Below are 11051 nucleotides of genomic sequence, written 5' to 3'. Positions count from 1 at the left end.
ACCTGCTGCCTATTAATTGCATTGGATGACCCCTGGTTATTGTATTGTGGGCGAGGTAAATAACACTAGTCTATTCACTTTTTCCACACCATTCATGTCCTATCATATCCCCCCTTTGTTATCTCTTTTCTAAGCTGAACAGCCCTAATCTTTTTAATGTTTCCTTGTATGGAAGCCGTTACATATCATTGATCATCTTTGTTGCCCTTCTCTGAACCATTTCCAGTTCCACTACATCCTTTTTGAGATGGGGTGACCAGAACTGTACACAGTATTGAAGGTGTGGCTGCACCACGGATTTATATAGAGGCACTATGATATTTTCTGTCTTATTTTCTATCCTTTTCCTAATAGTTCCTAACATACTATTAGCCTTATTGACCATGACTACATATTGAGAAGAAGCTTCCATTGAACTATCCACCGTGATTCCAAGATCTCTCTTTTTGGGTGGTAACAGCTAATTTAGAACCCATCAGTTGGGATTATTTTCCCCCCAATATGCATTACCTTGCACTTACCAGTGTTGAATTTCATCTGCCATTTTGTTTGCCAAGTCACCCAGTTGTGAGAGATCCCTCGGTAACTCCTCACAGTCAGCTTTGGGCTTAACTATCTTGAATAATTTTATATCATCTGCAAACTTTGCCACTTCATGTTTAGTCCCTTTTTCCAAATCAGTAATGAATATATTCAACAGCTCTGGTCCCAGTACAGATCCCTTGGGGGACCCCACTATTTACCTCTCTCCACTGTGAAAATGGACCATTTATTCCTACCGTGTGTTTCCTGTATTTCACTCAGTTACTGATCCATGAGAGGACCTCCCCTTTTATCCCTGATTACTTAGTATCTTAAGAGCCTTTGGCGAGGGACTTTGTCAAAGGCTTTCAGAAAATCCAAGTGTGCTATAGCCACTGGATCACCCTCATTCACATGCTTGTTGACTCCCTTGAAGAATTCCCTTGACAAAAGCCATATTGACTCTTCCCCAACAAATTGTGTTTATCTCCGTGTCTGACCATTCTGTTCTTGGTAGAAACTATAGTGAATTTGCCCAGTACTCAAGTCCGGCTCACCAACCTGTAATTTTCAGGATCACCTCTGGAGCTCTTTTTAAAAACGGGAATTACATTAGCTACCTTCCAGTCATCTGACTCCTCTTGAATACTGGGGGGTCTGAACCTGTTCAAATTCCAGCCTGGGGTGACTTCAATTTGCCTCCCTAAAACACCCTCTGCAATTCCAACAGGCTATGGGATTCTTCTTCAGTCATTTCCCTTACACATTGTATAGCAGTGCTCTGTGCTGCTGAACAGCTGTTGAGTTTCACCCCAGAGGTGGCTGCATTTCAGTAGTGGGGAAATGACTCCTGTGAGTCCTACAGAGTTTGTAAAACACTTTGTGATCCAACCTCTATAGCAGTTGTATTACACTATTACTAACACTGCCTGTGCTCTAGCAATGGGAATTACTCTGATCACTAGATGTCACTGCTGCTCCTTTGCATAAACAGCTGAGAATTATTATTTATTGTACTTAAATTGTAAGTTCTTTGGGTCAGAGACTGTCTTTTTATGATTTTTTTTACAGCTCCTGGCACAATGGGGCCCCGATCCACAACTGGGCCTTTTGGCATTGTTGCAATGCATATCAATGATAATTAATAATTAGTATTACAGTAGAACAGAGGCCACAAAATGAATATGGGCCCCATTGTGCTAGATGCCGCACATACCCATAGTAAGACCATCTCTGCCCCAAAGAGCTACCAATCCAAACATAGGGTGAGAAACAGATGGAGATACACAAAGAGGAGCAGGATGACAGGGAGAATGAAATAACCATATTGGTACAGAAAGAGGCAGTCACTGCATTTACCTTGCACCCACCTATTGGGATTGATGAAAAGAAAAAAAGACAGGGGAGCTTGGGGTGTACAGTACATCACTACCACACCTAAAGCATTAGAGCATATTAAAAAGCACCTCATCTACTTAAAAATCACCCTGAATGTTGTTTTCCTGCTGTAGTTAAGAGTAGAGTTGATTGACAAAACATTGCCTTTTTTCAAAATGAAAATCTTCACAGAAAACTTGTTGCATTTGAACTTTTCTAGTTGTTGAAATAACCTTCTGTCTCCTGAACACTTTGACTAAAAAATGAAAGTTTACTCCCATAGTTAGCCCCCTTTACACTGTCACTTTGGCAATGTTGCCATCTCTCATATTTTTATCACCCATCTTGTGAAGTTTGGTGGGTTTTTGAAGCCCCAACTCCTGGAGTCAGGGGATTATGTGAGAATCTCAGTTTCATTAAAGAAAGTTTTTAGCTTCATAATTCTGAGAAAAGCCTGACAGTAGGAACCAAGTGCAACCTAAAGGCTCAGAAACCAGAAGGCACATATAAAGAACCCAAAATGTATAACTGGCTTATTTTAGGAAAATTTCTTGATTTTTTTAGTGCCTGACTCCTGGTTTTTGAATTTGTGGAGATCGCGTCGGCGGAAACACTGATCTGAGCATCTCCTGCACCTTGCTGAGTTCTAGATTTACTGTATCAGCTCAGGGGAAAGATCTGTGCTCAAACTATACACCTGAGCTGCTGCTTCTCTCCCCTGTGAGTTCTGTAATATACAGGACTTCGGAGCCTGTCTCCCATCCCTAATTAGATCCCTTGGGTTCAAGTCCCCTAAAGAAGCATCTCCCCCGATCTATAAAATCAGACATAACCATGTGTTTCATTGTCACCTTCCGGAATTAAACTTTAAAAAGGTCCCAGGAGTGGAAGCCACTGTCCCTAGGGCCAGGAGGGCACAGGCTGGGGTAGCTGAGGCTTAAGGGCCCAATCCAGCATTTCTTGTGATGGGAGCTCTGGGCACTCAGGAAGTACAGGAGCGGGCTCCAGGCTTGTTTAAAGCTGCCAGACAAGGCTTGGAACTAGTGGGGGTGGCAGAATCTTAGAGTACATCCAAGGTGGGATTTCAGCGTGGGCCGACATATCCGCAGTAGCTCTAATCGAGCCAGTGCACTAAAAGGAGCAGCGTAACTGGGGCAGCGCAAACGGCAGGTCGGGCTGGCCACTCAAGTACGATGCCATCCGAGATGCTCCGGCAGCTAGCCCCTCCCACCGTTTGCACCACTGCAGCTCCACTGTTATATTTCGTGCGCTAACTCAAGCAGTGCTAGCATGGGTACATCTACATGGGCTGGAATTACTCCATCCAGCTCCAGTGTAGACGTATCCTTAGACCTTGAACAGGGTTTAACAGTGTGATATCTGATCACGTCAGCTGGCTCAGTCCAACTAACACCTTCCAAACCTCTCGGCAAGACAAGGCCAGGTGTACAGCAGCACGTGCGCTATACATGAATCAAGTGAAAGCTAGAGCAGGAACCTCGGCTTTAATCTGACCAGTGTCGAGTGTACGTGCTTATGCTGGACTTCCAGAGTGTGATCGCTGGTGCCTGGTGCTGCTCCTTTACATCCCAGACAAGGCTTGGGGGGACTGAAGCACAGACTTGCCCCAGGGCTCAGGGGCGAATTAAAGGGTTCGGGGCTCTGGCCACCACGGAGCTCCAGGCCCTTTAAATCACTGCGGGAGCCCTGCCACCACTACCGTGGGGCAGCAGGGCTCTGGCAGTGATTTAAAGGGCCCGGGGCTCCCCGCAGCGACTGGAGCCCTGGGCCCTTTAAATCACCGCCGAAGAAGCCAGTCCAGTCCGACATGGTGTACCAGCTCTTACCAGTACACCGGACCGGACCGGCTTACTTTCACCTGAGTGGGACATAACCACATTGTTAACTTGTGACATTGCTAACAGGAGATCGGTGTTCGCATGCTCATCAAGTTCCAGTATTTCATCTGGTTAGTCACAGGGCTGCCCTAAGAGTGACTTGCTCCTTGACTGACAGGTTTTAAATTATCCTGCTCTTATGTGAGGGGGAACATAACCCCCATCGGAGGCTGCTGCACCGGCTCCATTGGAAAACAGCTGGTCATGATTATTTCTTGCACTATATGCAGATGTTTCACCAAACACTGACTCTTCCAGGTCACCCTCAGTGTCCCCGCTGGCATCGGATGGCTCTGGGGGTCGGCTGGGCTGGGAACATCGTCCTGCTGGGAGCTGTGGTAGCAATGGGAGTGTGGGGTGAGTAACTCAAGGCTAGTTATTCACTTGTGTGTAATACTGCACCATGAAATTTCCTCTTCCCCCCACATTTCCACATTTCTTTCTTGTTCCTAGAATCCGGGAAATGTAGGGCTGGCAGGGGCCTCACGGGGTCGTCTGGTCCAGCCCCCTGCATTGAGTCAGGGTTATCGATTCCAACACATTTGTGAATAAAATCATGGACGCTTCATCATTCCAAAGCAGAGCAGAATATTCCATGAACAATGTGTAGCTAAGAGCTGGATACATGAACCCCTGTGATCCAGCTATGGCAACTCCTCTGTTAAGCGTGCAGGGAAAAGGGAAGGCACCTTACAATGTGCAACGAATGAGAGTTTCTGTCTTGTTCTCTCTCTTTCCTTACTCTACATTTGTCACAGCATGTGCACGTGTTTGTTTTGCACACACAGACACACTCTCAGTCTCAGGTTGCGAACTCGGAATAGTTAACTCTGGTTCACAATCATGCTCTTTCCTTCCTGACAAAAGGAAATTTTAAGGGCCTGGGGAATGACGGTGCCAATGAGAGACCCAGCTACGGCTATAACTGCAGCACTGAGCTGAAGGATTTTCCATTCTGCTTCAAACAGTTTCTATGTGAACCTCCGTCCAGCAACTCAGGAGGTAATTTCTGCTCCTTTGCTCTCTCAGCTGCTTCCCCATAGTTCAGTGACACCTAGTGGTCACTTGGGGTAATCTCAGTGTGTGCAGTACAAACTGCACTAAGGATCCTACTTGTGTAGATCCTTTCGTCCCAAAGGGCTTTACAAACTACTTATAGCTTGTAGCTGGTAGGGAACCTAAATACAGGCATCACTTACACTTGCCACTGGCAAAATTTCTTCTGACTTTTTAAAGAAGCTCTTGCAGCTTATTGTTCGCAACAGACCTTTGAAAATTCAGCGTGGGGAGAGGCCTCAGGCTGGGGAAGGGACTTTTCTTTGTTTGAAGAACTTTCTGCTGAGATGTGAACTTGGGAACAACCACCATTTCCATTTTCACTCGTGAGCCTCAGGAAAGCTCAGTAACATGCTAAAATAATAACAGCATGAGCCTTCTAAATGCTGAGCTCACCCTGTGTCTAGAAACACACTGCACTGGGAGCTGGCAGAGCAGCTATAGCTGGGAAGGTGAGAGCTGGGCCAGGCTCCCCAGAGCCCAGCACCTGACCATGTAGCTTTTGCCCCATAAGCTTCCCCCAGAGACAGGGCGAGAGCTGATTTGGGCGCCTTCTGACAGCCTCCGAACCCAACAGCCCCTTCCCCCACATCACAGCCTTTTCCTACCAGCAGCTAACGCAGGATGCCTGTCGCTGAAGGGATCCAGTCTGTGCTGACGGTTCAGGGTGCAAACCCTGCTGATGATTCACACTGGGCATGTTGCTTCAGTTGCACACCATAGAATTATTGTTCTTTTATTTTTAAACTAGGAAATTCCAAAACATTATTTGAATGGCGGGAAAATCAAGCCCTCAGAAGTCGGGAAATGACAGATTTATGGTGCATGGATAATTCTGCCCCTTTGCGCATATGTATTAATAGACAATCTTTAATTACATGATCACATACTATTGTTTTCTCAATAGGGCCTTGCCTCATTCAGTGCACAAGGTGGACCCACATGGGGGCAGAATTAAGGTTGCACGGGCCACAATAAAACAGACATTTCCTAACTTCTGAGTGCTTGCCTTTGCAAGCTAACACTGCCCAATAGCTAAGGAGAGAAAGTGAAGGAGAATCCCTATTGAGCATGACTTGCATTAGCCAGTACAGTTCCAGGACTGGAGTGCTCACATCCTCGCCCATACCTCTCACTCCTGGCTGCAGCGCCTCCTGCTGACTGAATATGGGACCTGTCCCCAAACAAAAATAAGGGTAGTTGTTCTAGCTGCATGAAGCCTCTGTGGTTGACTGGGATGAAGTTCAGCATTCGTCAGAACCTTCAGCTCCATTACGTGTTTCCATTTTCCCCTCCAGAGGGATCAGGGTGCAAGCTCTGCCCCCCAAACTGGCTGCTGCACAGGGACAAGTGCTACTGGGTGTCTAAAGAAAAAACTCCCTGGAACAAGAGCCGCGACGACTGTTCAAAGAGGAGCGCTCGACTGTTAACGATTCGGGATCAGGATGAGATGGTAAATAAAACCTCTGGGAAGATGAGCATCATTAGTAATAATTAATACACAAAACTGCTGTTGTGTGTCAGTTAAGGTTACTCTATACACAAGGCACCTACACAAGCTAAAAAGCAAAGGACTTAAAAAATTAAGTACATACCCTATGCTCTACAACCTGGCACTGGACACTTCACTAGTAGCACAACATAGACCACAAAGAACGTACCACAACCTTAACTCTGTCCCAGCAGGGACAGAGGCTAAGTGACTGGCCCAAGGTCACACAGGAGTCTGGGCTGGAAAGGGGAATAAAATCCAGCTGTCGTGAGTCTCTGGCTAGCACCTGAACCACTATAACCTCCTTTCTCCCTGTCAGTTTATTGTTCCATGTCATTTACAGGCCTTCATACAAACTACTTCCAAAGACGCTAACCGGATCTGGCTTGGACTCACCATTACATTCCCTGCAAGGAAAAGGATTTGGGTGGACGGCTCCCTGTTAAATCAAACACTGTGAGTGTTGTTATCCTTGGAATCCATGTAAGATGCCCAGCAGGGAGCAGGGGGTTGTTGACTTTCCAGCATTGCTGTGAGCAGAGGCTACTTATGCACACAAGGGATGTTCAGTGCTAGGCACAGTCCTCTGCACAGAGGGATGGTCAGTCCTAAACCTCAAGAGATGATTTACATCAAGAGTGTGGCTAATCCTGAGGGTTGTTTTTTCTAATGTGAACAAGTCGTGTTCACTTCTGGAAAACACCAGCCAGCAGCTTCTACAGGATCATGTGCCGGGAAGTCTTATCAACCAGGGCTCTGTAGGAACAATTCAGGTGTTAAGGAAGAAATTCGTGAGAGGTGTCAGAATGAGGAAAAGCTGCTATAAATCTTGTTCAAAAACTAAACAGTGATTTTGTTTCTCAGGTTCAAGGTGGTGGATCCTGCTGAAGGGAACAGCTGCGGGGTGATAAAAGCAGATCGGATTCATTTTGAAACCTGCAGTGCTGTATCGAAATGGATTTGTGAAAAAGACGCTCTCCTGATATAGACAGTGACATTAGTGCTCTGCACTTGTGTGTGTGAAGGACAAATGCTCTTTAGTGTCAGTCTGTCACGTGAATGATGAATAACGTAGGTGAGCTTCAAAGGGAAAAAATGGACGTATGCCCTTTGCCTCTCCTTGCTTTCATAAAATGGATAGAAATGGCCCCAAAGCCTTTTCTTGCATTTGAAATTCAGGTCCTGTCTGGGCTGGAAGATTATAGTTATGGGAGAACTAGTGAAAAGACATCACAAGTAGAGCTAGGGGGACAATTTTCCACTATATCATTTATTTGCAACCTCCCTCCCTTTAAAAAAATGCACTTTTGGGCCGAACAAGACTATTCACAAACTGGTGTTGAATTCACTGAATAGTTTCAGCTAAAATAAAAACAAATAAATAAAATTCACACTAGTTTCACAAGAGGACTGGAGGAGGAGACAGCAGCTAACCCCACCCAACAGCCGAGTGGTTAATGCACCAGGTTTGAATCCCTGCTCTGGAACAGTGCGAATAGATTAACCATGTACATCTAGACGTGGCTGTGCTATTTTAATACAGTTTTCTGTCAGCAACAGAATCCATTCCCAGGAAAGAGCTCAACATACCTAAGAATCAGGTCCTAGTACGACAAATGTATTGCAGAGCAAGGTTACACAGTGAAGATCAGGCACCTTCAAGAATCTAACTTGCTGCAGAGAAGGCACATAACTCAAGCAGCAACAATCTACCCTCTGAAATTAGGAATAATTAGCCTTTGTTTCATTAGCAGCCTGGACTTTCCAGCACTGCACATTTTTGCACAGTAATTTCTTTATAAAAGACATGTAGGAAAATAGTTTACAGTAAAAAGTGCCTTAAAGAAATCTATCCATCATATTACCCTTTTGCTCCTGTCTTTAGGATGGGTTTGTGTGTTCTGTTATCTGTGTGTAATGTGCAAGTATTGGAGTGTTCTGGTATCATTCTGGCATATGTTTGTATCTCTAGTGTCCAGTACCTTTTAGGTATGTGTATTTTTGCAACATCAGCCCTTTCCTTGCCAGCTCCTGTGAGCAGGGCCTGCCTCTGGCTCACAGCTTAACTTTGCGTTAGCAAAGTCTTGACCATTACCTTAGTTCAGGCCTTAGGCCTCATACCGGGCCTCTGATACCAAGGGTTTATGTCTGAGGGCCTCATCTTACCACACTCCCCCACTTTTTATCATTTTATGGGGAGGATGTTTACCCATCGTCCCAGAAAAGCATAATGTATGGACTGAGGATAACCCAGTGGGCTAAACACTGTTATATGGTTACCTTATTTTACCATCCATACACTCATGCCCCATCTGTCTTTTTAGTCTGCACATTCCCTTGTACTACGGAGAGACAGATTTTATTATCCAATTATTTTTAGTCCCTTATGATGGGCCTGGGAATGTTAGGCCCAGGACCATGACTGAGGAATGTAGTATTATGATTGAGCCTTAGAGGCACTCCCAAATAATTACTATATATGGACGTGGCATACATATTTGTAGCATATATGGGCGTATATGTATAGTATGTATGTGTACATATAACAGCCCTTTATATCCAAACATAACAATTCTTTTCCAATCTGGTGTTGTAGTTCGGCCCTTGTGGTACTGCAGATAGCAACCCCCTTTTATTAGGGCAGTTACAGTTACCATCTGTATCATTAGTAGTAGGCTGAGTGTTTTGAAATACTGGGATAGGGATTGTAATAATGTGTCCCATAGTGCTATGTATATGAGAAGTAAAACAGAAATTTGGAGTAGTGACACTACCACTGAGGCCTTTAAATATAAATATATTGTAATTACTTACTACCCAGTACTGTGCATCCATGTTATAGATTAACCTTACGGCTGATTGTCACCCTCTGGTAAGCTTCACTGGGCAGGAAACAAAAGTGGGTAGCTTCTCTGTTCCATTGGTTGCACAGCTCTGTGATACACCAGTAGTTGACATAGATCCAGTTTTTTTTTATGGATGTTATTTTTCAGAAAATGTACTGAATGGACAGTAACCAATTTATCAAGTATTGCTGTGTCAGGATTTAGTATTGGTACCCAGACACTGAACAAAATTGTTTTGAATAACAAATGCTTTAAGGACGTGCATGCAAGGTGGAAACTGCAGAATTTCTCCAAACCTTTATCACTTGGAAGGGCCCTTCCCCCCCCTCACCCCGTTGGGCAGCCTGAAAGCATCGGCCTCTTGCACTTAAGCTGGGCTGTCTGAAAGGTCAGGCAGACATCTGTCCATTTGTCATTTCTGAAAGAATTTGTAGCCATAAGAGCTAGAGCTACTTCTTCTTTTTAAATTAAAGCTTAGCTTGAGCACAAGACACAGCCACCAACAAAAGGTACCAGCTCCTGTCCCAGCATAAAATGTTCAACACCTGGGCTGGACTTATTCCAAAGTAAATGCCTGGCCCAACTCTACCTGAGCAGGGGTGGGAAAAACTGCTGCAAAACTTTCTTAAGCTTTGCATCAGTGTCTGGTTCATGCTAAGGAATGTAATGCATTAATATCAACTTCCCCATTCACTTGCAACAGACAAGGAACGTGGAGTGACCACTTGTCCCTTATTTTAAGGGACCTCGCTTGATCATTTTAAACAGTAAATTGAGCAGCAGAAATACACCTATGAGAGAAAAATTCCTGCTTTGCTGAGGGCTATAGGGCTTCCCTAAAATAGAGCATGGGGTTCCTTGGCTGCATCCAATAAAGGGGTCACCCCAACCAAGAGCATCTCACGAGTCTAGTCTCTGCGTGCACAAGCTCCGTCTTTTGTTCGTTTCAGCTTCAACCCCCACCCCCCCAGGCTAGGGGTCAGGAGAGGGTAATATTGGCAACTTCCCCTTTAAGAGGAAATAGACCACGGCCCCTTTAAACCCGCTCCACCCGCTTGCTGCCGGTCTCGCTCTCGTTGCCCGAGCTCTCGCGGGATTTCCGGCGCTATAAATAAGACCCGGTGCGGGCCACACTGCCGTGTTTCTTTCCCTGCGTTCGCGAGTCCACGTGGTGAGTGTGTCCGGGCGGCCGCTTGGAGCCGCCGCCGCCGCCTTCCCCTGCGCTCCCCGGGGCCGATGCGCGGCCCCAGGAGGGGCCCGGCCGGGCCTCACCCGCCTGCGGCCGGGCCCCGTGCGCTGGGCTCAGCCCTGGAGGAGCCGCGGCTGGGGGGAGCCGGGGACCGGGCAGGCCGGTGCCTCTAGCCGGACCGAGCCGGGGGCAGGACTCTCGGCTCCGGGGAGGCTCCGGGCCCGGGGCGCCCTGTGGCTCGGAGCGTGTGAAACCGGTTCTGGTCCCTCTCCTGACCCGCTGCACGCCCGCGGGGCGCGATCCTCGCTGCAGACCCGCCCCGGGGCTCCCTGGGCGCAGCGGGTTTGTCAGGCCCGGGGCGACCTGATCCCAGCCACGCGTGGGGGAAGCCCCGGGGTCAGCCCGGCGCTGCGGTGTGTCCTTCTGGCTGCAAGGGGAAGGGCAGCCGCTGGCCTCGGCCCAAGGCTGCGCTGCAGGAGCTGACACTCAGGCAGGGACTTTCATGGGGCCTGTCCCGCTTGGACCTCCCCATCCCAGCTGCGGCAGCTGCTGGGCCTGGCAGGGTGTTATTGCCTCTGCCTTAATTTCATCTCCTCTGAGATGGCTGTAAACATGCTGCTCACCCAAAGCACCTTGGATAATTGGATCTGTGTAAATTCAAATCCATTAAT

At 46.9% G+C, this 11051-nt stretch overlaps 1 protein-coding gene across 1 annotated transcript; it reads left to right on the top strand.

Moving 5' to 3' along the window:
• The first annotated feature begins 4027 nt into the window (after positions 1-4027).
• On the top strand, positions 4028-7599 carry LOC123346379 (killer cell lectin-like receptor subfamily B member 1B allele C). Its single transcript, XM_044983750.1, has 5 exons — positions 4028-4154; positions 4665-4799; positions 6152-6306; positions 6689-6801; positions 7210-7599. The coding sequence occupies exons 1-5, from the start codon at positions 4028-4030 to the stop codon at positions 7331-7333; spliced, it is 654 nt and encodes a 217-aa protein (XP_044839685.1). The 3' UTR covers positions 7334-7599.
• The last annotated feature ends 3452 nt before the right edge of the window (positions 7600-11051 follow it).

The sequence above is a fragment of the Mauremys mutica genome, chromosome 12, assembly GCF_020497125.1.
Source record: "Mauremys mutica isolate MM-2020 ecotype Southern chromosome 12, ASM2049712v1, whole genome shotgun sequence".
NCBI classification, from domain to species: domain Eukaryota; kingdom Metazoa; phylum Chordata; order Testudines; family Geoemydidae; genus Mauremys; species Mauremys mutica.
Note: the sequence above shows the minus strand (reverse complement) of the source record. Positions and strands in the feature narration are given on the sequence as shown.